This window comes from Larus michahellis, chromosome 1, assembly GCF_964199755.1.
Source record: "Larus michahellis chromosome 1, bLarMic1.1, whole genome shotgun sequence".
In the NCBI taxonomy this organism is placed as follows: domain Eukaryota; kingdom Metazoa; phylum Chordata; class Aves; order Charadriiformes; family Laridae; genus Larus; species Larus michahellis.
In genome coordinates, this window is record NC_133896.1 from 177441120 (window position 1) to 177467308 (window position 26189).

General features: G+C 43.2%; 1 protein-coding gene across 17 annotated transcripts in view; it reads left to right on the forward strand.

Moving 5' to 3' along the window:
* Positions 1–26189, forward strand: part of KLF12 (KLF transcription factor 12) — a 246985-nt gene that overhangs the window by 212736 nt on the left and 8060 nt on the right. For all 17 annotated transcript variants that reach the window (XM_074564149.1, XM_074564086.1, XM_074564095.1 and 14 more), the window contains one exon: positions 16720–16877. In XM_074564149.1, coding sequence (XP_074420250.1) covers positions 16720–16877 — 158 coding nt within the window. The remainder of the gene's footprint in view (positions 1–16719; positions 16878–26189) is intronic.

Here is a 26189-nt window from a genome sequence, read left to right on the forward strand (position 1 = left end):
TCACTAACTGTTTGAACATAGCACATTGCTTTAATGAGAAGCTTTGCGTTTAATTTAGGTATATTTTCAAATGGTATTATTGAGTAAGATGGACTCTAAAATAGTGTGAGACTTCGTAATAGTGTCATCCTTCAAAATGGCTTTTAAATCCAGTGCTCTCGGATGGGAAGAGTTAGGCTTCAGCCCTTCAGAAAAAGAAGCTCACCCACGGCATGAGTGTGTAAACTCCGTCTCTGCTCTTTGAACTCCACAGACTGAAATGAAAGCAGCTTGTCACAAAAATAGACGAATACAGGGCCATTTTTTGTTGTTGCTCAATTTTTTGTCACAGCAATGAGATGGTAGGATTTAACATCCCAATGTTAAATAGAGAGCAGTGCAGTACGTGCTGCCACTTTGACTGATAGTCTGTAATTTTACATACTGTCTCTCTGTCTGCCTTGCCTTCTGCAGAAGAGGTTTATCGGACTCTTAGTAAGAGAAGATGCTAGAGGTCCGCCTGCCAGGCCGCCGGCTGCTGAAAAGGTTAAAGATGTTTTGAAAACGACTATCATTTACTGAACACAAAACACATTGAAATTCCGACATCTCGTTTTTGTAGGAAAGACCGTAACAAGAGCAAGAAATAACTGGCCGGCGAATGCAGCCTTTTAATGCTGCCTGAAACAAATACATTGTCAGAAGCGCTACAGCTTTATTCTGTGTCAGCTGCGGGGTGAGCAGCGGGGTGGGTATCCCTGCTGCGGGGTGAGCAGCGGGGTGGGTATACCCACATTGTCGTGGTTTGGGCCGGACTGGCCGCTGAAAGGAACGTCAGATGCTCTCTACCTACCTCCTGTATGCCAGGAGAGGGACTTGATCATGCCACAGGATGCTTCTACGTCACATTTAATTAATGTTCTCACTGTTAAAAATCCATTATATCAGTATTCTACCTCCATTTTTGAAAAATGGGGCCGGTTCTCTTTAATATCTTTGTCAATGATCTGGATGAAGAGATCGAATGCACCCTCAGTAAGTTCGCAGATGACACTAAACTGGGCGGGCGTGTTGATCTGCTTGAGGGTAGGTTGGCTCTGCAGAGGGATCTGGACAGGCTGGACCGATGGGCTGAGACCAGTGGTATGAGGTTCAACAAGGCCAAGTGCCGGGTCCTGCACTTGGGACACAACAACCCCATGCAGCGCTACAGGATTGGGGCAGAGTGGCTCGAAAGCAGCCCAGCAGAAAAGGACTTGGGAGTGTTGGTTGACAGCCGGCTGAATATGAGCCAGCAGTGTGCCCAGGTGGCCAAGAAGGCCAACAGCATCCTAGCCTGTATCAGGAAGAGTGTGGAGAGCCGGACTAGGGAAGTGATCATCCCCCTGTACTCGGCACTGGTGAGGCCCCACCTCGAGTACTGCGTTCAGTTTTGGGCCCCTCGCTACAGGAGGGACATTGAGGTGTTGGAGTGTGTCCAGAGAAGGGCTACAAAGCTGGTGAGGGGTCTGGAGGACAAACCTTATGAAGAGCGACTGAGGGAGCTGGGGTTGTTTAGCCTGGAGAAGAGGAGGCTGAGGGGAGACCTTATCACCCTCGACAACTACCTGAAAGGAGGTTGTAGAGAGATGGGGGCTGACCTCTTCTCCCTGGTGACAAGTGATAGGACGAGAGGAAACGGGTTCAAGTTACGTCAGGGGAGGTTTAGATTGGATATTAGGAAACATTTTTTCACTGAAAGGGTTATTAAACATTGGAATAGGCTGCCCAGGGAGGTGGTGGATTCACCATCCCTGGAGGTGTTTAAAAAAAGGGTAGATGGGGCACTTAGGGACATGGTTTAGAAGTGGCTTTTGTCAGGGTAGGTTAAAGGTTGGACTCGATGATCTTAAAGGTCCCTTCCAACCTCAGCAATTCTATGATTCTATGATTCTATGAAAAAACTGGGTTGCATTTGGGTGGCCAAATGTGAGACTTAAATGAGAAGTGGATTTTGTGGCTGCTGTTACAACTAATATGAAACTCAGAACGGACCTCCAGTTATCTAGGCAGATGGGGAAGAGGTAGACTTGGAAATGGGAGTTTCCAAAGAGAATTCAGGGGTGTAATTGAAGTGAACGGGTTTCCCTACAGCAATATTTCTGGAAAAAATGGAGACGGGCACATCAAGTTGGGTTTTATGCGTCCAACTTGTGATCTTGTGTTAAACTCAATTTCAGTCTGCGATGACAGTCTTTCACCCTCCATCCCTCCCATATGGGGTAAAGGAATGTAAGAGGGCAAAGAAATGAGAACTGCGGCGGGAGGGAAGAGCCCTGCTCTCTCTTTCTCCCCGCCTCCCCCTGCCTCCCCAAATGTGTTTCCTCACCTCTGGGTGGGTGTCATGAGGTGCCTTGAGCTCCTCCCGCACCTCCCGGACGGTGTCGGCCGGGTTGCCTCCCCAAAGGGACAGGCGGCTCCGTGGTGCACGTGGGGCACGGGACCCCATTTGCAAGGTGGGATGTTGAGCTTGTCTTATTCAGGCAGTTGCTTGTGATGGTCACGGTTGTCTTGTCTGACCTTGCGCCGAATGCCGCCGCTCTGATGTCTCCTTGCACCTGCCTAACACTTCTTCTTATTTGCTGTAGTTACAGCAATATCATTCTGTCGTGCCAGGAGTTTTGGATTTGGATTTGGGTTTTTTTTCTGTGCCTCTTCCAAATGAACAATTGTGACAGCAAAATGCTTTGATAATTATCCCTTTTTACTACATGCGAAGGCTCCAAATGTTTTACGAAATTATGGGGTTTTTTTGATCTTTAAAGTTCTGGTATGTTCCATCCCATTTACAAAACAAAACAAAACAACATATGTGCAGGGTTGAGTTTTGCTAGATTTTAACAGACTGATTTCTCCAGTCAAAGCTTGAGCGTAAGCACGCCAGTTGTTCTTAATTACTATATTGGCAGTACTAGTTGGTGCTTTATTTGGTGACTGATACTGTTTCTAAGATCTCAGATAGTAAACAAGCAGAGATTTTAACAGATTAGGGAGAGGAACATATCCAGAAGTAGGTGGGGGGGGATTTGTTTTTGTTTTTATTTTCCAAAAAGGAAATTTTAAAAGTACATCTAAAGAAGTCCTGATGTGGATTTATGTTATTTGGGAGCCTGGTGCTTTCAGGGAAGCAGTAGAAATTCCAGAGACGAATTAACTGGATCCTGGGTCAGCACAACTGGCTTTGGGCTAATATATGCAGGAAACCTGTGGCAAAGCAAGGCACAACTGGATCCTAGACCGGTGCTCCTGACCACACATTTAAGATGCTTGAAATTCAGAGCACTCTCTTCTAGCCACTCAGATCTGTTGACCTACCTTCGGGACTTAAAAACTACGCTTGGCAGAGCACTAATGAGCAACGCGCATAAATTAGCAAGGTGAACGGAGTGGCCCATTATTACCATCCCTTGATTCTCAGCGTTGTAGGAGACGCAGTCGGGAGGGATGCGGCAGGTTCAGAGAGAGCAGCTAGACAGATCCACTTTGCTTCTTTGCAAGGTTTCCTTTGTAATGTGAATGTGGTTCCAAGTGTGAAAGTAAATCTTTGTGGAGGTAGTGTAAAAAATAAATATGGCAAGTAATAACCAGGCCATAGAAATATTCTTTAGCACTAAATCGGACAAGGAGTATCAGGCAGATGAAGCAGGTCTGATATGTGTTTCTAAGGCATCTGCAAGAAATCCCACTGGTGACTGGGTGATGTTTCTCTGTGGATGGAAACAGAGTTCCTTCCCTCCTCCCTGAGACATTTTTGAGTGAAAAGGAAAGTGTGCTAATCTGATAATGGTGGCTATTTAACCACCTGGGAAAAAGTGTTCATTTAACTACAATACTATATGACTGTGGACTCTTTCTTTCATTAGGCACCATTGTTTTTAAGTATTTATCTAAATAATTCTTGTGGGAGGAACGTAAATAAAATTTATTTCATAAAGCCTGCAAAACATGCAGTTTTACCTGTTGCTAGTGTTTAGGGAAGGGCTGGGTCAAAAATCTGACAGTTGCAAAGCTTGTTCAACTTTGTACGTTTTTATCCTTTTCTGAACAAAGCATTCAATGTCTGTTGGAAATAGCAGAATGATTTCCCTCAAATGATTGAATACTTGACATCCCATAGGGAGACATACGCCCTTTAGCCAGTGGGAAAACATTTCTTATCAGGAGAACACATTGTGTTACATTTCAAAAAACCTGAAGAGGCTACTTAATTTAAATCTTACCCAATTTAAATCCTTGCATAAGAACTTTCCTGTAAATTCACATACAAAGTGATAGTTAATACAGCCAGCCAAGTCCTCAGTCTGATTTTACCTTAGTGGGGCTGGAGCACAGATAGGGTGAAATCTTGACCCTTTATTTTGACGGCAAAAAGCCCTCAGAATTTTGTTCTTTCCTTTCTAAAGAAGAATATTGCCATCCTAAAGGTGTCTGGACTTTTTCCTGACCAGGAAATAGGGCCACCTGGTTGTTGAAGTGGAGGAGCATGAGAGCAAGCCCATCCAGCCAACTCAACCCAGTGGAGCCCAGACGAGTGGAGCTGCTTGGCCACCAGCCTAACCAATGCTCTTGAAAAAGTTATGGGGTATTTATGCTGAAGAATAGGAATAGGAGCAATGGAAACAATGCAACAATTTCTAATGTGAGAAACAGATCTGTTAAAGATGTTTATCCTTAGATTTCTTAGTACAAAACTACCTTATGGCTATATGAAGTCTGCCTACAGAAGAAATTCTTCTCTTAAACCTTGCCCTGCCCATGAGCACTTGAGATCACAAATGCAGTGCTGCCTTGGTGAAAAAGCGTTAAGGGGGCCAATTCATGAAAACCACAATACTCTGATTTCCTCTTTCTATTAGGTGAGTGTATGTTTGACTCGACTTGTTTGACTCTAAATGGCAGCTTTGCTAGACTTCTCCAGGGCCCACGTCCAAGCTGGGTATCTTTCTGACTGCTGAACTGGTGTAATGATAAACAAGGAATTGTTGAAAATTGCCTTATTGGTATGTGTGAAAAGTAGGTAAGTGCTCTGTTGCCTAATTAATTACAAGTGGAAGGACCCGCAGTTACTCAAGAGTGTGCAGACTGAGTATTCACTGGGTAGAAATCGGATTGATTTCAGTGATAGAGAGAAGAAGAGGAATGGTTGCCCACATGGTCCAACCGATCTGTGCAAGGCCAGTAAAAAGATTGAGTAACTCTTCCAGCTCATAGATGGTAGTCATAGGTTCCTCTTTTTCAGAAATTGTATGGCCGAGTGATTTCCTGAACTTTCAGGGACGCCCTCTATGCCAACGTGCAGATGAAATCACTAGAAATCTTTCAGATACTAGCAAACACAGTGAAACTGCAACTACGTACGTTTCTGCCTGTGTGAATATCTAACTTGGTGACAAAAACTGTCCCTGTGATTCTCTAGAGGGGTAGTTCCCAGATGGGCAGGTGGCAGCAGGTCTGGGGAAAGAGGGAAGGAAAATAAAGGGCAGGAAGAGAAAAGAAATGGCAGTCCCCAGGAAGGGAGGCTGAGTACTGGACGCAGTGAAGCCCAGAACATTGCTGGGTTTTCAGGGGATGCTATAATATAAATAGGTGTGGAAAACCACACATGCAAGCAGAGGTAGTGGGGTTTCTTTGTATTGCAGTAGTGTATTAGTACTCTGTTCATGGATTTGGACCTCAATGTACTTATTTTGCTTTGCAAACACAAACCAGCAAAAAAGGTGTAGCAAGGATCTTGCAATCTAAATGGAGAGATGCTTCATCGACATGCATGGCGATGATTGGATGGCAGTGGCATTGATGGTTGGACTCAATGGTCCCAAGGGTCTTTTCCAACCTAAATGATTCTATGATTCTATGAGTCTGTGATTCTATGGCTGTAAAGACAGGTACAAGTTAGCATATTGAATAGAAAAGCTTCTTGTACAACATAAATACATCAGGATTCCTCATTGTTAACAAAACTGCATGGTAACACAATCTGTATGGCCTCTGGGGTGTAGTAACAATTTTGATTTATGGAATATTTTCTTATCTTCTTTTATAAAAAATTCTTTTTGATAGGAGAGGGTGCTCTGGAAGGAAAAAAAACCCCACATAAATCTCAAACTTTATCAATTAGAAAGTACTTTTAGAAAAAGAAACCTAGATCCCTGATATTGTGCTCAGTAACATTTTTGTCCCCAAATGAATTAAATTATTTAGTCCCTTTTCTCCTAGAGGTATGACACTTGTTATATCTCTGCAATAGATGAATTCTCATCTATATATTCTCAGCGGCAGGAGCCTGTAGAGGGCTGTGTGGCATACAAAATTGTTTTTTTGAGATGACATTCTGTTGGGGGTGGCAGGTTATCTTTAGATATGTGAGCACCAGCGTGTACACTTCAAATGGAGTCAACTATTTAGTAGTTACCAAAATCTGCTTGATGGCACAGAGCATGACAGATGACCACCCATAATTTCATTATACACAGGTATCCAGGGTGATGAAATGTTTAACATATCGATAATAAGTGTTATGAACAGGAAGGAAGAAAAGGTCATACCATGAGCTCAGTCCCAGTAGACGCAATGTCCTCATTTAATGTCACTGACCTGGCAAGACCTTACCTGACAATTTTGTCAGCTGAGGATACACAAGAGAGAATTTTTAGTCACCAGCATGGTGATCAGTTCCACATTTGTTAGTCTGACCAACAAGAGGAGGTGGATGCACAGGTGAGAGTCGTCATTGTACAGATGTTGGGACTGACTACTGTGCTGCACAGGTGTGAGAAATCGGGATTAGAGATATGAGAAGAAAGTGAAATCTGGAGAGCAAGGTACAGCGTGCAGGGAGTCCTACACTGGAAAGTGGAGCATCTACGCTGTTTCTGCAAGTAAAAGGAACAAAGGTGAAAACTCATCTAATTTCCCTGCTGGAAATTTCAGCTCAGCCCATGTCTCCCAACAGAGTAGTCTTTATTTCACTTTTTTTTTAATTTCCTCTGCTGAGAATACCGGTATTGCTGTAGGTTGTTTGCCCTATGTGTTGCCAGGAAAACATGAAGGAAAAGTATGAATCAGAAGGGAACTTGAAAGGTAAAAAGCAGGGCCCTGTGCTCTCAAATCTGAGTTGGAGGTGCTCGGTTACCCAGTTTTCTGCTCTGTTTAGAAGGGGACAAAAAAGAAAGAACAGACTCGGCATTGATGCAGCCTCCGTCTGGAAGGAGTGTTAGGACGGCTGGTGCGTTAGAGATCCTGTGAATGATCACTGCTGTTCAGCCAGCTCTGAAAGGAGGGGACGAAATAAGATACTCTTTTCTCTACTAGACCAGGTTCAGCTCCCAGGCCTGAACTAGCGTGCATTAAACACGTTCCGCACACAGGATTTCAGGAGCTATTCCTGCTTTCGGGAAGATGTACAATGCTTTGTCTTCGGATCCAAAGAACAGACCTTTGCTCATGCACTTTATTGCACCTGCAAGTTCATTGTGAAGATACATTTTCCCCACTGCTTGAGGTTTTGTGGTTTTTCACTTCAGCTTGGAAGAACACTGGGCTAAAGCAAAGCAAGCTATATTTTTTTCTAAAAAAGAAATAAATTCAGGCTTGCATTAGCTCATGAGTCAAAAGACTCAGTTGTCTTTTATGTAGATATGTGTATTTATAAATATAAACATTTACATAGGAACTAGTTAGAAAAAGCAAGCATTCATTGGAAACTCCCTTTAGAACACGAGCGTGGCTGAGCACTGGAACATGTTGCCCAGAGACATGCGTTTTTTTTCCATCTTTGAACATTTTCAGACTTCAACAGGACAAGGCCATGGGCAATGTGATCTAGCTCTGAAGTTAACCCTGCTGAGCAGCAGATTGGAGCAGATGACCCTCACAGCTCCCTCCCCAGTTGAGTCTTTCTATTGCTCTCCATTCCATGGTAGTGTGATGTGTTACCAAAGGAGTTGTTAGCATGGACTTCAGCATCCAGAGCAGTCTTCGCACCATGTTCAGCTCTCCCAAAGAGCTGGAACTGTTGATCATGTGGCTGTGCATCTTTTGGATGTTGCATGTGTTAGAAAAAAATATCTCCTAAACAGATGTAAATGACTGCTGTCATTTGTCACCTCAAAATCGATGGCAAAACCTAAGGCCAAGCATGCAAACCAAGAGGAAGACAGAGAGCAATGAAGTGGAATTTTATTTAAAATTACTGGAACTATTTTGTCTACGTGTAAAACATCATCGCCTTACTGTCAAACGTTTCTAAAACTTTTACAGGTAGAAACAAACTTTGTATGTCCTGCCATGTTAGGAGAAACGTGAAATTCATCTTTGTTAAGCAGCAGCCCAGTAGTTGGTAGGGGTAGGGGTGTCACTGGTCCAGGAGCTGCTGTTGCCTATGCTTGGCTACGGCTGGATGTAGTCATGCAGGAATAAGTTTGTCTCTGCTGAGAGGCTGGCCCAGTTTCTCGTTCTTAGGGCAGGATCTGCAGGTGGTGCACGTTGTCATACAGCCGGGAACTTTCCTAAAACCAGGAATAAACATTTTAATTATGTAGGCAATGATAGTTAACATGTAATTCCTTTGTGCTTTTACACAGTAAGTCTCTAAGATAAAATTTTCATAGTTAATGATAAGGGTAAAATAGATGGAAAGTTTTGGTGTGGGTTTTTTTAGTGGCATTTCAGAGTTGTTTGAGCAAGCTGGTCTAGTGGGAGTTGTACCTGCCCATGGCAGGGGGGCTGGAACTAGATGATCTTTAAGGTCCCTTCCAACCTAAACCATTTGATGATTCTATCATTCTGTAATTCATCATAGGCTTAATCGATAGGTTTTCTCTATCAGCAGTGTGCTTTGCAGTCCCAGTCATCCGGTAATCAGATCTGGGGGACATGCTGGAGCATGTCGTAGATACTTTCTGGCCCAGCTTCCTTTCCTTAGAAATCCAGCACACAGGAACAGCATGAAAGAGGAGAACGTGGTGTGTGCTCGGGCCTCAGCCCACAGCGGAGCTGGAATACACCCCAGGACAGCACTGCACTAGGAGCTGGAAAGTGCTCCCAGATCCCACAGCATGAACACGGCTCAGGAGGATCAGGGAATTGTCTCATTCTCATGTCTCAGGTTAACCCAGCTGATAACAGAGGTGATGGATAATTTTGGTAAGGCATGCCATGGTTCACATTGGTGCTTTTCCTAGTAGACCCCAAAGCTCTTTCCCACTGCCAGAAGTTTGTTTCATGTATAGTCACGCTATTGGTTCCACCACAGCTGGAGATATGTTGTAACACACTCGGGTATTGCGAGGCAGCTCAAGAGTTCAACTTTAACTGTTCTCAGTGGGAATAAATGCTGCAGATAAAATCGTGGTCAGAGATGTGCAGGGTATTTTGTTTTCTGACTGCCTGGGATAGGGATGTAAGAGCCCAGGAATGGCCGTACGGAGCCAGAGCTGAGGATCCTCTTGCCTGGGCTCTGCCTCCAACAGGAGCCAGACGCAGACATCTAGGACAGATCCTAACAGGGAAAACTTAGTGTGCTCGTACTCCTCTCTCCTCCCGGAGCGATTTCCCACCATCTTCAGCTCAGGCACTTTCTGAACCAAATGTATTCAAATCATCTCTTATCTGTGTCTTGTTTACCCATGTGATTTTCCTGTTTAATATGTGTACTGTTTGTATATGCTGCCAAATTCCTCCTTTCTTTCTTGACAAAAAGTGTAATTTCCAGTATAACATCACCTTAGAGTACACTGATTGAAGTAACTAATGCTAATAAAAGAGTAGTACATATTTTCCTTTTATGATCGCCTCAAGTACTGCTTGATATGTTTTAATGTCTTACGTTCCTAAGGCAGATGTTTGCCTTTCATGAAACATTAATTAGAATCTAAGAATCAAAGAGGAGTAAAAAATATGTATGTATATATGCATGTGCATCTGGTTATCTGTGAAGGGGAGACAGTAGAAACTTCGTATTAAAAAAAAAGCAATAAGTAAATATTTGAGGGGAAGACTTTATCAGGAGATTACACTGATCTTTATTAAGCATATTAAAGCGACAAAACTACTGTGTTTTTATGTAGTAGGATTTTGGCATCTCACTGCTATACTAGGTGAGGTTTTATAAACTGTAATGAAAAATAATCTGTATCTTATTTCTTCACAGTTTAATATGTTGTGTTTGTAAGGATACTTTCACCAATATCCTGAGTGGGGAGGTAACATTATACATGCTATCAGAAAATAAAATTAGGTTATGTGAAAAGCTACTACAAAAGAAAGTAATTGAGAGCTGGAAACAGGAAATGTGGTTCAGTTCCCCTTTTCAAAAGCACACAGAGTCCCCATATCATGCCTGTTAGCATCTGAAACTTGAAGGTCTTAACAGAGAGAGGATACTTTATCTTAAGTGAGCTTAGCTCCCTGAATGGGCACCGTGCTGCCGTGCACGTGTTCACTTGACTCAGAAATGTGCCAGTGGAGCCAAGCAAAGGCGTTGGGACCGTGGTCCTCTCTGCTTGCGACTGTCTTTGTCGGGGAGCTGTGCCGTGAGCCTTCAGCAGTGCTACTGCCCCACTTTGCCCGAAGGAGGACCCACAGCTGCCGTGGGTTTGCGTGAGATCGACTGACATGCTCAGGGGGGTGACGTCCCACCACTGGATCCTTTGGGCCGGCCAAGATTTTAAAAAGCCCATATATATTCACCTAAAAGCTCTAGTTGTTAAGTGGCCAAAATCCATGATGTTTCTGCAGCCTGGGTTCCCTTTGAATGCCAAGCGAATGCTAGAGATCCAAGGATTTTCTTCCACTGCTGTTACCGTCCGGATGCAGATATGTTATATTCTAGTCTTCTGCTTTTATATCCTTTGCCTGCACTTCTAGTTACTACAACTGAAAGGCTGGCTCAGGAGCTTTGCATGTCTTATAATGATTCACATTGCTAAATTTATACACTATTTGTGTATTTGAATATTGTATATTTATATCTTTATTCTCTTTAAAAACAAAGTAAAACAGTAAATATCTGGATGTCCAAAATTGGCTTAAAGGTGAGACATGAATGTTTGCCTATTGGTTCTATCCCATATTGCCAAGGCACATTGTCACTTCCTAAGTATTTAATGTCTCCCTGGTTTTGTTTTCAGCCTTTTGTTTTCATTTTATCTTTGGGTGTGTTATTTCTGCATACCCAAGAATCACAAAAAGAAGCTTTGTTTTGGAGCAAAAGTTGGATTTTCCAGTTTTTCCTTGTGTTGATTGCTTAAGTCCATATTCTCGATTTCTTCATACAAAATCTGAATTTCCATTGAAGTTTTGACATTGGTGGTGTCACACCTAGTTGCCACTGAAAGGGCTACTGACACTCCCCTCACCCTTGGCCGCAGGTTCCCGTCCTCCCCCATGTGTCAGTGCAGGTACTGGGCAGACTCCACTGTTGAGGGAGCTAAACCAGCAAAAAAAAACCAAGCAAGCTGCTCAAGTCGTTTTTTGCACAATTGGCTTTTTGTCATTGTGGGTCCCTGGACTGGCTCACTGCAGGATCAGACAAGTGCTGGTGCTGACACAAGGGAAAATAAGTGGAGCAAGACTGTCCTGGTATGCCAGCTTAGCCAAATCACATCCTTCGATAGTCCACAGCCTGAGAGACACAAGAGGACCATGGCTGTCATTATGCCCACCTTGTGGGGCATGCTCTGGCCTGCTGAGCCCCTCATCCAAGCTGAACAGATGTTGCACGGGGCCGAGCCCAGTCTGGTTCTCCTTCTTGTGGTAGCCAGAGTGGAGGGGACACAGCTGATACATGCCTGGGTCTCACCCCAGAGTGAAGTTAACATCTGTTTTTATCAGCTGTGGACTATTGTCAAGGTACTAAAAACAGATGTTAACTTCACTTTGAGCTATAGGGCTCTCATTTAACTACAGGGCCAGCTAGGGAGGAAGGTAGTACAGTCTGAAAGCTGTAAAGGAGAGATGGATGGTAAGGTGTGGGGGACTTTGGGCACAAGCCTGTACCTGTTGGCCCTGGATTAGTGTGTTTTGCATGAGGCAGGCAGGAGATGTAGCCAAAGAGCCTGAGCTCACAGCAGAGGGGCCGAGGGAGAGTAAAGATGTCAATCACAGGGACGAAAACGCAACACTGGGACACTGTTTGGGTTGGTATGGCAAAGAGCAAAGCGTCGGCTAGCTGCACATCACCGGCTCCGCGCTAGCTGTGTCAGCCAGCTCTTGCCTGGCTTGCTTGGGAGGCTGGCAGCACCAGGAACATCGTACTTTGGTGGCTGAAGGTAACCTTGCATGTTTGACAGGGGGTGAGGGCATGTGAGCAGGCTGTTTGTGGGGAGCAGCCACCGAGCAGCTACTCCTCACTACGTGGCACATTGTTGGTGTGTCGTAGCGCTGAACGCAGTTGAAAGCTTTAGTGAACACACCGTGCTCCCCAGGCAGCTCTGCTCGGCATATCAGAGGGCTGGAGCACCTCTGCTATGAGAACAGGTTGAGAGAGTTGGGGTTGTTCAGCCTGGAGAAGAGAAGGCTCCAAAGAGACCTTATAGCAACCTTCCAGTACCTAAAGGGGGCCTACAGGAAGGATGGGGAGGGACTGTTTATCAGGGAGTGTAGTGACAGGACGCGGGGTAACGGCTTCAAACTGAAAGAGGGTAAATTTAGATTGGATATCAGGAAGAAATTCTTTACTGTAAGGGTGGCGAGGCACTGGAACAGGTTGCCCAGGGAAGTTGTGGATGCCCCATCCCTGGAAGTGTTCAAGGCCAGGCTGGATGGGACTTTGAGCAGCCTGGTCTAGTGAGAGGTCCCCCGTGGCAGGGGGGTTGGGACTAGGTGATCTTTAAGGTCCCTTCCAACCTGAACCATTCTGTGAGTCTGTGATCACTCACAAAACACGGGATTGGTATAAAAAGACCTGCCACATGTGTTTTTAATGGTGTTACTGCATATGCCAAGGGCCTTTTGTAGGTTGCATGTATAATGAAGGCAAAACACCTAGGAGGTCATGGGCAGCATTTACAGAAAGGAAAAATAATCCCGTATTACCAGGGCTGTTATAATCCCTGTCGCATGCAGCTCAGATCACGTTCAGGAGAACTTGATGGCCATCTACTGGCGAAGCCCCAGTCTTTGTTTTATTTTGCAGACTTTTTTTGCATCAGAGAGACAAGCACTTGGCCCTGTGTGAGTTGCAGAGATTCATGTTTTCACTTCTATCTGGAAATCACACAGCTGAAGTTTTGGAAATCACCCTAAATGCTCACGCTGTTTCATTCATTTCGCCCTATGAGCACTACTGACTACAGGTGTTGCAGCTGCTTATGGAGGCAGCCAGCAGCCTCCCAGGATTTCTGTTAGTGTAACAGTTTCTACACTAATAGAGAAATTACAGTGTTTTTAGAAATAACTAACTGCAAATAAATGAACGTCAAGCTGACAGGTCAGAACTCAGTTTTCTTCTTTGTTTATTTATCCGTCAGACTTGATGTATCAGCAGTAATTTGACGCATCCTGCAGTTCCGCTGGGATGTTACGTATGGTGTCAGTGCAGTTGCTAAACCCCAACTTGAGCCTCAAAGGCTCTCTGAGATCTTGGCTGTTAACAGGAGAACTGCCAGCTCCTCCTCTGGGCACCCTGGCAGCTCTCAGCTACTGACGTGCTTCCAGGTCTTCACTCTGGGCAGTCCGCGAGGGCCACTTAACAGTCAAGAAAGGCTGCTACGATATGTTTTTATATATATGTGTGTGTGTGTGTGTATTTCTAAATTTCATTTACATGATTTTAAAACACACTGTAAACAAAAAGAAAAAAAAAGTCACTAAAAAAAGTAAGCACCTGTGAGTTCCAGGTCATTTTCATTCTCAAAGTCTTTGTTCACCATAGTGCCATCAAGCAGTAGTTTCCATAGCCCTGCGCTGAGCAGAGCCACCTGGCAGAACGCCCATAGCTTTTAAAAGGCACAAAACACAGTTTTGAGGAGTTGTTTTCTAGGGTTTTTTTTAATATTTCTCGAGGTAGTCTGTACAGGTGTTTTGTAGAAATTGCTTGAGAAAGTGAAGGGTGTCCCTTTACTGCGAAGAGCCAAGGGAAAGAACATCAGCAAATCAACTGAAAGTTCCTGTGGGAGGAGCTCAGGAAGCTCAAAAAAGCATCTCTGTGCTCCTTCTAAGGCTTCCTGTGATGTCTCCAGGTAAAAAATCAAGACCGTTTGTGCACAGCTTAAACAAAGCTGGTGATATCAGTTATGATCTGGCTCCTTTTCCACCAGTGAGCGTGTCTGCACCACTGAGACCCCTGGAGCCACGAGGGTTAGAGTGGCAGAGGAAGACCACCTTGGAGGTGGGCTCCTACCTTGCCATGAGTCCCTTCTGCTGGCCAGTTTGTCATTTAGCCTGCGCTGCTGCGAAGGCAAGGCATGAGGTTATTACATTTGCTGGTTCCAGCTGATGGTAACGGTTCTCTTCAGCGTGCTGAGCAAGCGATGGCAGTGAAGCTCATGAGGGGACAGTGGCAATGCGTGGCACCTTCTGTGACTTATTCTCTTATTTTCTCTGGCGCAGGGTAGGTGGGATGCTTCGCCTTTTGGAAAGAGGGAACAATCCAGTTAAGAAGCAGCAAACATTAATCGTGTGCCACCTTCGCGGCACTGCTTTATGCCACCATCTCCTGTGTAAATACCTGGGAACGCACAGCACAGTTCCCAGCGTTGAGGTCACTTTCTTGTACGTGACAAATAGCTTTTTACAAGGTGCTGACTCTGCTCAAGGTTCATGTCTCGGGGCTGGAAATTGCAGCAGCATTATAAGCTTGATCCTCCTCCCATTTAAACGAGCTGTACTATCAGGGATCTGAACACCTTGTTGCAAAATAGGCTTTTAAGACGGCTCGTAAATCACATGCAGCAAAAATGGTGCACAAATATTTATTTTTAAAGATAAAGATTTTCTGGTCTCGAGCACTGGGTTTTGTACCTTCAGTATTGAGCTTTAAGATTTGATTTACATGTCTGCTTTTTATTTTAGCTGGTGGGATGTTTGAAAAAAAAAAACACCTGGAGTAGCGAGACCGTTCTCAGTGAATGATCTAACCCAAGACTTTTATTTGCCCTGAGATGCAGATGCTTAAATGCAATTCCTAGGCCATTTCTGTGACAGCTAAACATATCTGTATTCTTGTCACATAGTGGAAGTACTGATGTATCTTACTCTCTTGGGGACTACTTTTTGCTAGTTAATATCAACGTTACGGTCCTCTGTCCATTTCTTCCTCCATTTCAGAAATTCCCTTCATGCCCGTTTACGTACATTGTATTATAGGCAAAAATAATTAATCTGGAAAATCTCTTTGCCTGAAGGTGAAATATGAATATAACGTGTTAAGAGGAAAAGAAAGGTGTCAGAAAGAGAGTACCCAATTTTTTTAAATAGTGTAGGAGCTTCTCAGCAGATGCATCAACGTCGGTGCTTCTTTCAAATGCCTTTTTTAGTATCTTATCTTCCCCAAAGGTTCATGCTTACTTCTTTTCATGATAAGATTCACTTTCTTTTCCTCCAATTCATTGTCATTTGACAGTCACAAATTCTTTCAGGAGAACCGGGAACTTGCATTTTAAGAGTTTAAAAGAGCTGGCTGGTGAATCTCTAGATCATCTACCTTGAATGTCAATAAACATAGGAATGTGGAGGAAGCCCCAGAAACTTCCAGTACTTTAAGTAGCTAAACAGGCTAGCGTAACCGTAGGTGAATATGTCTGCTGTGCAGTATAACCATAATGGGGTATATAAGGAGATCAATTAATAATGATTTATACGTGGGTAGTATAATTAATGAGAGTTGATGAGGGTTTGGATCTTGGCATAGTTTATGACACAAGTTTATCTAACCATTGTTGTAGCAGGCTTTGCTCAAGTGTTAGACTTTATTAATAAAGTCTAATAAAATAAAGCAACGTGATTCCGCATTACTTTTTTATTTGCTTAAAATTGGGATAACTGATAGGCCTTAGGATGTTGCTGTAAAGGGAATATCTTTCGCTGAGCATAGGCGTTTCTGTGGGGATTGTTCACTGGCCACGTGCTAATAAACTTTTTTAGTTATCAGTGGTCTGAAAGGAAATAAAACTCATTGACTTGCAGGTGATAGACTGAGAACTGTTAAATAAGTAAATGGAAAAAATCGCTGCTGCAGGGCAATATGAATCTCTTAGCAATCTGTGGGCAAGCAAACAACAGTTGTTTGGCCAAATGCGAGGATCCATAGTCCAGATCTGGGTGCTGGAAACACTTTTTCATAAAAGGTTTCAGGATTTTTATCCATTTACACTTGTCAAAGACAAATTATGGAGGCTATATATAAAGTTGTTTAGAAAGCAGGGTTCAGTAAGCTTGGACCTGGACGTGTGTCAAGTAGAAATAAAGCTCAGATAAAGTCAGCCTGTTTCATTATTGGAGCGGTATTTCAAGGATCGTTGCATTTTCTCTGGCAATAAGCTCTTATAAATCAAGACTTATATTATTTCATACTGCAAAATACACTCTAATTCAAGCAGAAATTGTTTCAAATATGTGGTGTGGACTACATTGCAGAAAAGGAAATATTTAATTAATTGTTAAGGCCACTTTTGGCATAGCGATACATTACTGCTGATCTTTTGGGGCCCAGGATATACCCCATGTTCTTGCTTAATTTTTTGCTTCTGTTCCGTTTTTCAGTTCAATTTCACCGTTCAGTATTGAGAGCACAAGGCGTCAGAGAAGGTCTGAGTCTCCAGACTCCAGGAAGCGGCGCATCCATCGGTGTGACTTTGAGGGATGCAACAAAGTGTACACAAAAAGTTCCCACCTGAAGGCTCACCGGAGGACACACACAGGTAAGACTTTGCTGGTGCTGTGTACCACAGTTAAGACAACAGGTTCCTTTCTGCCTAATTTAGGAGGTACTGAACTCATCAACCTACACTAAGAGCCAAAGGCCTGTACCTGAATAACACAGATGTCCACGAGTGCATCAGCATTGGCATTCTGGTGCAGATCAAGAGCGTGCTTTTGAAGTGAGCTTCCCTGTCATCCCCACTTGGCAGCACAAGAGCGGTGTCAGTGCAAACCAGACTCCTTTCAGATGAAACTAAACAGAAAAGTGGCCTCCAGGAACACACCTACTGTGCTTCAGCAAGCAAGTGCTTGGGAAACCCTCAAGAAGAGCGTATAGTGTGGACATGGATCTTCAGCACCGTTTTTTTCACTCTACAGTCCTGCTTTTATTGAGCCACTACTTGCTTTTGCAGATCTAGCCTTTGAATGCTAAGTGCCACCAAATGCCTTCAGTTCAGTTCAAGTCTTAACTCAAGAGCTCTATAATTCTTTCTGGAGGCTTTCAGAGTCACCTACCACACACCCCTTTACAGAGGGTAGTCGGTCACTTCATGATAATAGGTAGCTCTAAGTCCCTACAAGAGTGCAAGAGAGTTGCTTAGATGAGCTGGGTCCCATTCAGTGATGATAATACTTAACACTTAATCAATACGTGCTGTCCTGAGGAACTTTATGGGCTGTTACTGGTCTACATGACAGGCATATAAGGGTAGCTGAAGCAGTGATGTGTGACTGCGGTAATTTTATTGTGGATAAACTCAGGAGCAGCACTTTGAAGTCATCAAGACCAATTTAAAAGGGGATCGCTTGGGTGGCTAGAAAGGCAGTGGACAGAATGCTCTGAGTTTCAATGCCGTTCCTTTCTCTGCTGCTGATTTGCTGAAATTAAATTTATTGATCTCTCTACTTGTAATGTACTTAAGCATTCTTGTAACTCTTGGAGAAAAGCTGGTGTTTATCCAGCATGTAGCAAAATGTTCTTTGCTGAGAATCTGCTGGTGCTTTGTGTGCTGTGATGTACTCTAAAGAGTATGAGATACAAAAAAAAAAAAAAAAGTGATGGCTTCTCCAATTCAAATGAGGCCACATCTCTGTCACTCTTTCCAATATGTCTTTTGGTTGGTAGGACTTTTGTTGAGAGGAATACTGAACAAGGCTCGGTCCTAATACCCCCTACTAAAGCAATTTCTTTAAGGCAAGAGTCCCTTCCTTGAACAGTGGAAATGTTCTGGTAATCTGGGAATTTCATTACGTTTCCCACCAGGCCAGTTATTCTGGTTTCTTCATATCTTCCCATTAATGCTTGTGTCTTCTCCTCTCTCTTAATTTATCATGTCTTGTCTTAATTCTTTTTTCCTTTTCCCTGTTCTTTCCCATCTTCAATGTGGTCTTTTATCCCTACCCTTCCGATATGTTCTGTATACCCTTCCCCTTTCACCTTGTTCTCTATCATTCTTGTTTTATTTCTTTTATCCCAATCTAACCCTATTCTGTCCCTTTCCTTCTCCTTGCCCTGCTTTCTAAGTTGTTTCCCTATTCTTGCCTGTATCACCCTTTGAGCATTATATGGCTGTAGCAGATTAGAAGGCAGAGAGCCCAGCAGAGGTGTGAAACTGGTAGACTTTTTGGTTTGAACCAAAAATACCACTTACGTGTTTATACCACAGGGAGGTCACTTTTCTAACCTGCAAGAGTGGTGACCAGCGCAGGAGTGTAAGCAAGCTCCGTGTACGGAGCTCAGTTACAAAACCAGATGTGAACAACCTCAGCAACGTCACACCCAAGCTAGCCCAGAAACGCAGGAGGCTCTTCTCTGCCGTGGCGTTTTAAATCACCAAGAATCACATTTGTGATGAGTCTATAATTCATTAGCGATCTCATGGCAGAGCAGTGCTTGTGGGTAACACACCGCTGCATAGTCTGCACCACCGAATCTCAGGCTGTGCACTTTGGGTGCTCAAAACTAGACACTGAAGACTGGAGTGGTGTTGGTATTTAGAGCTTTTGCAGCTGTACCTCTCCAGCAGCATGAAGGGAGTTTCTGTACCTGCCGTAATCATAGGATCCATCTCGCCAGCCTTGGTTCCCTGGCAGCTGGGTGTCTAGGCTGTGCTATCTGTCTGGGATCTCTGGGTAGTCGGTGAAGAGGGATTGGCACCTCTGGGGCACGTTTTTCCCTCTTCGGGCAGACCCAGGGATTGGCTTGCGAAGGTGCTTCTCTTTCACTGCTGAATACAGAGGAAGGCCAGATAGCTAGCTACCTGTTAGCGGGCTGAAATGAATCCCCACCCCAAAAGGCAGCTGCCTGAAATATGTTGCAGTCATGTTGGATGCTGATTTATTCCTTCAGGGGGAAAAAAGAAAAAAAAAAAAATCAAATCAAACCCCTTCATGAAATGGTCAGCTGTTAACTGCTTTATATTGTCATGTCTTCATGCCTGCTGCAGTGTAAGTGTAGTCTAGAAAGGAGGTGAGCACTGAATTTAGCCAACAGATCCAGTGAGAAATTCTGTGTCATGCTGTTAAAACTAAATGCTTTTTACAGAACACTTCTTAGGTCTTGGTAAGAAGTTGGTATATTCTGACTTTACATGTAGCACAGACCATGAACATACTCTATGTATTCATCTCATCTTACATTTTTTATCTTGGCCTTTACTTTTGCTTCAGGGGAGAGAAGGTAATTATACACGTATGACCCACAGTAATTAGTGTGCAGTTTTGGATAAGTATAAATGAAGTATGACAGCTATGCACGCAAGGGTGAGCAAGTTTCAGTAGGAAACTTCCTGAGAAAAGATCACAGAAACTCAGCATTGAGTAATCTGGACTATTTTTTTTTTTTTTTTTAGGCAGGCTGATCTTGCTGACCGTTGTTTACCTCAGCAGGACGTGTTTGAGAACTATTTTTTTTGTTTTCACTTACTATATATGCATAGCCACTGAAACATTTGTAGTCATTTGGATGCAGGAGGAAAAACAATGCAGTATTTTGTCAGGATTAACAACTTTATTGGTTGGAAGGTATACTTCTTTCAATCTTAATTAAAAATGGAAACAAAATATTATAGACGGTAACAGCTGCATTTCATTCTCTTTGAGTAACTCCTAGTTTTTTTAAGTATGCTATCGTCTAGCTCCCCAATACTTCTCACCAGTGTCCTCAAAACATAGTGTACTGGTGCAGGCATGGAGGCCACTGGGGGGCGAGCTTGAATTACGTATTATCTCTCCAACTAGAAAAACTGGGAGTGAAACCTGTAATAGACCGTTTTGTAAATCACGGGCACTGGTATTGAATTTCTCTTTCTAGTATCAGCTTCTTGTTGTTGTTTTGTCAAATCGTCAAATAAAGGTATCAGGAGGTATCGGGTGTGATGGAGAGCCTTAGGGGCTCGCCAGCAATCTCGCAGCTCAGGTTTATCAACTCTTTCCGCAAGGAGAAACTGTGAGAAATTGGCTCACCGGAGTTGTGTTGAGTTAGTTTCTGCTTCAGTGGATGCAAAGAAAATTACTAATGTGCGTGACTCTACAAGTGAATAATCTTTAAAAATGGGAAAACCGGCAGGCCTGGGTTGGGTTGCCGGTCTGCGTATGTCTGCGTTGTGCTCAGCGTAGGTTCTGCTGTCGGCCCCAGGAACGGGGAGAGCTGTAACTCCTCTTCCCAGTGAGGTCTGCGCCCGTACAGCCCCGGTGGGGCTCACCTTCTTTCGTTTGCTGCTTTCACTTTGAAGATAGAGAGGAAAACAACCATAGCATTACAGCTATTTCAGGCCTTTTAGGTGGTACTGAAGTTGCCTTTCACGCTTCCAGTAGGACGGCTGAGCATTGCAGACTAAGTAATACTGCTTCCTTCCACTGTGTTTTTTTTTTTTCTCCCATCAAAATTTCATTCTAAAAGTATTTAAATTTATCTTAATGAATTGACGTTTCCTTTTCTACTAGCCCTGGTTTGTGAAAGATCTACAGAATGTTCCCTCTGAAGAGAGATGATGGAAATCTGATAAGTTTTATGTAAATCAAAGAGACAAATCATGCCTTCTGTTGAGAGGCTGATATAGGTTATAAAAACTAGACTTTAATAGCTGTTCTGTGAAGTCGGTGAAACTGGAAATCATGAGTCTGTGAAAGCTGTAAAATGCATTAAATAACTTAATTATTTTGGCAAAAAGCAGGCAGATATTTTCATGCCATAAAATTGAGGACATATATCTTGACCTGCTCTCCAATTGGCTGAATGTTTCTGAAATGTTAATGGAAAGCTGCAAAGTAGTCAAAAATGTTTGCCATTTCACTGCAAAATTTCCCTGGACTTGTCATTATTTTTTCAGTCATCTGTAACTATAATGAAAATAGGTTCATAAGCTAGATACGGTGAAGGCAGCAGGATAAAGCCTTAGGGTCATGCCATTTATCAGGTCAAATGCAAGGCAGTAAAGTCTCTGGTGAAATAATACCTTTCATTATAGCCTCAATCAGCATATTAGTTGAAGATAGAGGGTGTGTATGGAAAGATGAGACGACAGGGGAGTCTGTTTTAGGGAGAGAGGAGAGGGAAAACAAGAACAAACATCCAGAAGAATCGTTTGGGCTGGTTGCTGTAACAGCGCAAAGGAGACATGAGCAAGTGAAAACACCTTTTGGATAGATGAAGCGATCATACAAAAAGCACACAAACTCTCTTTTATTCATACTGATTTCAGTTGCCTTGTTAATGCATTAAATAGTGAAAAGTATGATTATCCAAAGATGGCAGGTTCTGGCTGCCAACAGAGACCCTGCAGGGCAGCAGCGGCTGGCTGTGAGTGATGTCCCTTGGTCATGCATGTGGTGGTGCACCCGGTCATGGACAAACTGTCCCACTGGCCAACCACGTGGATAAAAGCTACTTTCAATTCTCATCCACAGGGTACTTAGTCTGCAAATCCTAGTGTGCAATATTCTGGTTTAGCCTGAATCGCGGCTGTATTGGTACCAAAGCATAACCTTTGCATATCGTGATCCAGTTTTCGTAGACATCATCTGTCTCGTCTTAAATAGGGAGAGCGTGTAAATTTGAAGCATATCGTGTAAATTGAAGAAACAAATTATGCCGTCTGTTAGGGGAGCTGGTAAAGAACATAGAGACTTGAAAGATGTATAATGGATAGTGCATGTGGAGGACATTTAAAGCTCTTCTCTTTTTTCTAAGTATGCAGAGTACACTGGGTGGTGTGAATGTATCCCAAAGTGGTGCCCAGCATGGGGACTGTGACCTGAGAAATCTAACTAACTATACAGTCATTTAAAGGGAAATTTGATTTGTCTTGGATTTCACATCTAAAGATGCTCACAGCTAAATCCAGTTGTAGCTCATTGTGGTTACCCTCTTACTGTATGGAAAAGCCCAAGGAATTTAAAACATTGTGTGAATCATGCTGAAGAAGAAAATAAAGACAGATGATGCCTGCTTTAAGGTTATGTGGGACATAATTTTACATCATCTGATACAGAAGAGATTGCTCCTCGTCTCTCACCTCCATATGATTTTCTTTTATTGTATTGGCATTCTTTTATGTATCGTCATTATGTATTTCTGTGCAACCTCATTTCAGTTAGCAGTTACTCATTTCTGGAGGAACATGGCAGAGTGCCTTTCTGGGGTCAATGGCAGCAAAAGCCTGAGATTTTCCAGTTGGCATGAAGTGGGAACGGATTTAGTCTGTGAGCACAGGGCATCGTATCACCACAGCTGTGGCTTTGCCTCCAAGGGGTGGAGGAAGCCAAGGGCTGTAACCAGAGCACCTTCTGTGGGGCTCAGATACTGGACCACAACTGCTGCTTTCCATCCGTGAGCCCCAACCAGCACCGGGTCCGAGTCACCCATCTCAGTGCCGCTGCTCCAGAAGGTGCGGCTGCTTCGTTAGGCCCTTACAGAGGCAGGCTGAATATAGCCCCCGGGCCAGATGAATTTTTTAGTGTTTGGTGCTTTGTCCTTGATCAACGCCTATATCATTCCTGAGAGATGAGAGCAAATACCTTTGCCACAGATGTAATGAAGCCTATTTGTCAGTGTCAGGGGGTCTTCAGCGGCGTTACATGGAGACGGTAAGCATCTCAGAAATGTGGTTTTGTACCTGAGAAAATGACAGCATTTCCTCCCCGAGATGTTCCTTTATAGCTGGGTTGAGACACCACCCTAGAAGAGAGAGAGGGCTAGTGAGTACATGGGTGTTTTATTTAGTCTGTGCTTTTTCAGACATTGCATTCCTCTCACTCACTGTTGCTCCATATATTATTTTAATATGAAAGGGCTCCTGTCATTAGTCTTTGTTCACATTTTCCTTTGAGCAATTTCAGAGCAGACTTAAGAGGTCGGAGGCACCAAAAAAGTTATTTTTGCTCTGTAGGTATTAAAACTCCATTCATTACCTGTTGTTTTCTTAAGGTCTGTTTAACGCCTTTTGCTAGCTGTAAGTTCCAGAGATATATTTACAGGTTTGTAATCCCTTCTTTAGACAAATATTGGGAGGAAGCAACATTTTTAAAATAACCCCTCTGGATTTGACTTGAACTGTGTAGATTTTTGGCCTACTTTAAAATTAACACCTCTTTGTCACCTACCCTCCATACTCACTCTTCAAAAGCCCAGCTTTTATTCCTCGTGTCCTACATGCTCCCTAAGTTCTTATCCCGGAGTTCTCCCTCCTCCACGTAAATCTGTCGGGTGAAAAAAGCTGCAACAGCAGGTTCACATGCTGTTCCAGAAAATGGGAATTTAAATAAACAAAACCAATTTAAAAATTAATTTGCTTTAAGTAAAATAGGAGGTTCTATTTGTATTGGGTGATGCTTTTATTTTTTAAGAAATACTTTCTTTTAATGTTTAAAATTTACTGCCAGTTTCAATAAACAGTAGAGCTTTCCAATGTGGAAATCAGTAAATTTCATGGAAGTTTTCAGTTCTAGCTTTTCTGCACTTTTTTTCATGCAGTTTCTATTTAGAAGATAAACAGATTATTCAATAAACGGGGCTGCTGAAGCCTCAGCCTATTCCCATTGATGTGACAGGGTTCACATTTCAGGACAGAAGTACATTTAAAAGCAGATGTCTACTGGTGCAATATGTACCAGGCTATAAAGGCAGGCTCACCAATGCCACCACAGCCTAGTAAGGTGATGTTCAGAAACGGGAACCTCTGGATGTAGGGAGATGGTTGTCTGAGTCCAGCTACGTACGGGCAGGTGTCCATACCACAAGGAGCTTGAACATCCAGTTCTCTTCCAATAGCCGCTTTGTGGAAAGTTAAATGATTTCATTTCTGGCGCATTTTGCAAGCTCTGAATTCACCTTACACACGGGGAGTCATTCCTCTGCATTGTAGGTCTGATGCCGTGCCGATATGGAAGAGTGCCCACGTGGTTATTCCAAGTCACTTTGATGGGAAAGCAAGTCTAATTGCTTTCAGTCTCTAGGTTATGAAAAATATTTGCAACAGTGCCCCTTGACTTTGTAAATATGGGGTGCATATGTGTTTTGTCTGTGTGTGGCACGAGGGAATAATGATGATTTCATTATGCAGAATAAAATTTTCTCTAAGCAAACCATTTAGGACTTAATATTCTACCTCCAAAGAACTGCAGTTCATCTAAGGTCCCAGGCATGATTGTGGTCTACCATGTGTAGCTCTGCAGTGGCATGAAGGCGAGAAAGACCTCTCTACTCCCATTCCCCTCCAAAATGCTTTCCCAGATGTTGCACCCAGACCTGGGGGAGTAAATACACAGTACAGGATTTACGAGGATGTTAACTCATGCAGCCTGCTCAGTCCCCGACAGACAGAACGGGATAGCAACATGCTACTGAAATGCCCATTACAGGTGAATACCCTGTGTCTTTTGGGAAGTGTGTCTGGAGTTGCTCCTGCCCGCCCTGTCCTTTTCAGGGCTGCCTTCGATCAGAATCACGGTCTTTGAGAGTGACCCATGCTCAAAACTGCAAGTAAGCTTCACAAAAGCCTCTGTTTTAATGTTTTATTCAGGTTTTCTGGTTTTCTGCTTTCTTTTTTTCAATGGCTAAAAGGAAACAAGGGGTAGAGCCTGAAAGCTAACGTTTTCAATCTTCACTTTTTGCAATTCAGTAGGTAGAAAACGGGAAATTTTTACAAAAACTTCCTGTTTCATGGGAAAGGAAAAAGATCAGATGAAACCTGTGTAGGACAAGGGTTTATTTTCTACACTTGAGTGTTTTCTCCACATAGGATATGAAATGTAGTGGTATGTTGATCGCGTTAACTGATGATCTTTTCCCTTGTCATATGTATTTTGTCAGTTAATATTTAGTGTCATATGCATTTATTCTGCTTTTTACAGTGATAAGAATTGGTATCTCTTCATTTGGGAAGTTTAATTCCATTCACAACTCATTCGCTTAAATGGGAGGTGGGTATTTTAATGCTCTTTTTCTGCAGACAAGCACAAGGGTCCCGGCCTCTGCTTCAGCCTGACTTCTAGCACAGTGCAAACAACAAATAATTGGTTGTGCAAAACTGAGTGAGACAAAGCTCATCCCTTGGAGCCTTTTTGTTGTTTTTTGTTTGTTTGTGTATTTCTTTGGGGGTTTGTTTGGTGTTTTGCTTTTTACAGGTAGTGGAAGGTTTAACTTTTATACTGAGAAGCGTCAGTATTGCTTTTGATGAACATGGTGGAGCAACCCCTGGAGCATCCAGGAGGAGTGACGGTAGCAGAATCAGAGGCAGATGGAAAGGGAACTGTCACTTGTTTGGCATCTCCCTTGCAGTTATGGACCACAGCGAAGGGAAGGTGTCTTATTCGGGGGGGCCAGACTAAAACACAGACCTGCAGCACCCCAGTTAAAGGGACTTAGTGTGCAGGTTGCTGGCACCCTCCATGCAGGTGGCTGCTGCTGGAAGTATGGATCTGCTGTGTCGCCTTTCCCAAATACCTTTGTGAGTGAAGGCTGCCGTAAAAGGAAAAATCTCAGCCTTCCCCATGACACTGGAAATTTGATAGTGTCGTATATTTGCTGTGGCTGGAGGGAAGGAGAAAACTTCGTGCCATCTTCCACTACATATATATCTATATATATGTTAATTGTGTGTATATACATGCACTTAACATATACTTAAATATTTATATACGTACCACATCCTGCAGGAAAAAATTATCAGGAAGGGTAATAAAATGCTAGCTGTCATCTACTGTTGGGATTTGGTCTGGTTCCTGGATTCAGGTGCACAGGAAGAGGCCTTTTGCGTTTCCAGAACTTCCATTTTTCCTGTTTTTTACAGGAATTAAAATTTATCATTTTA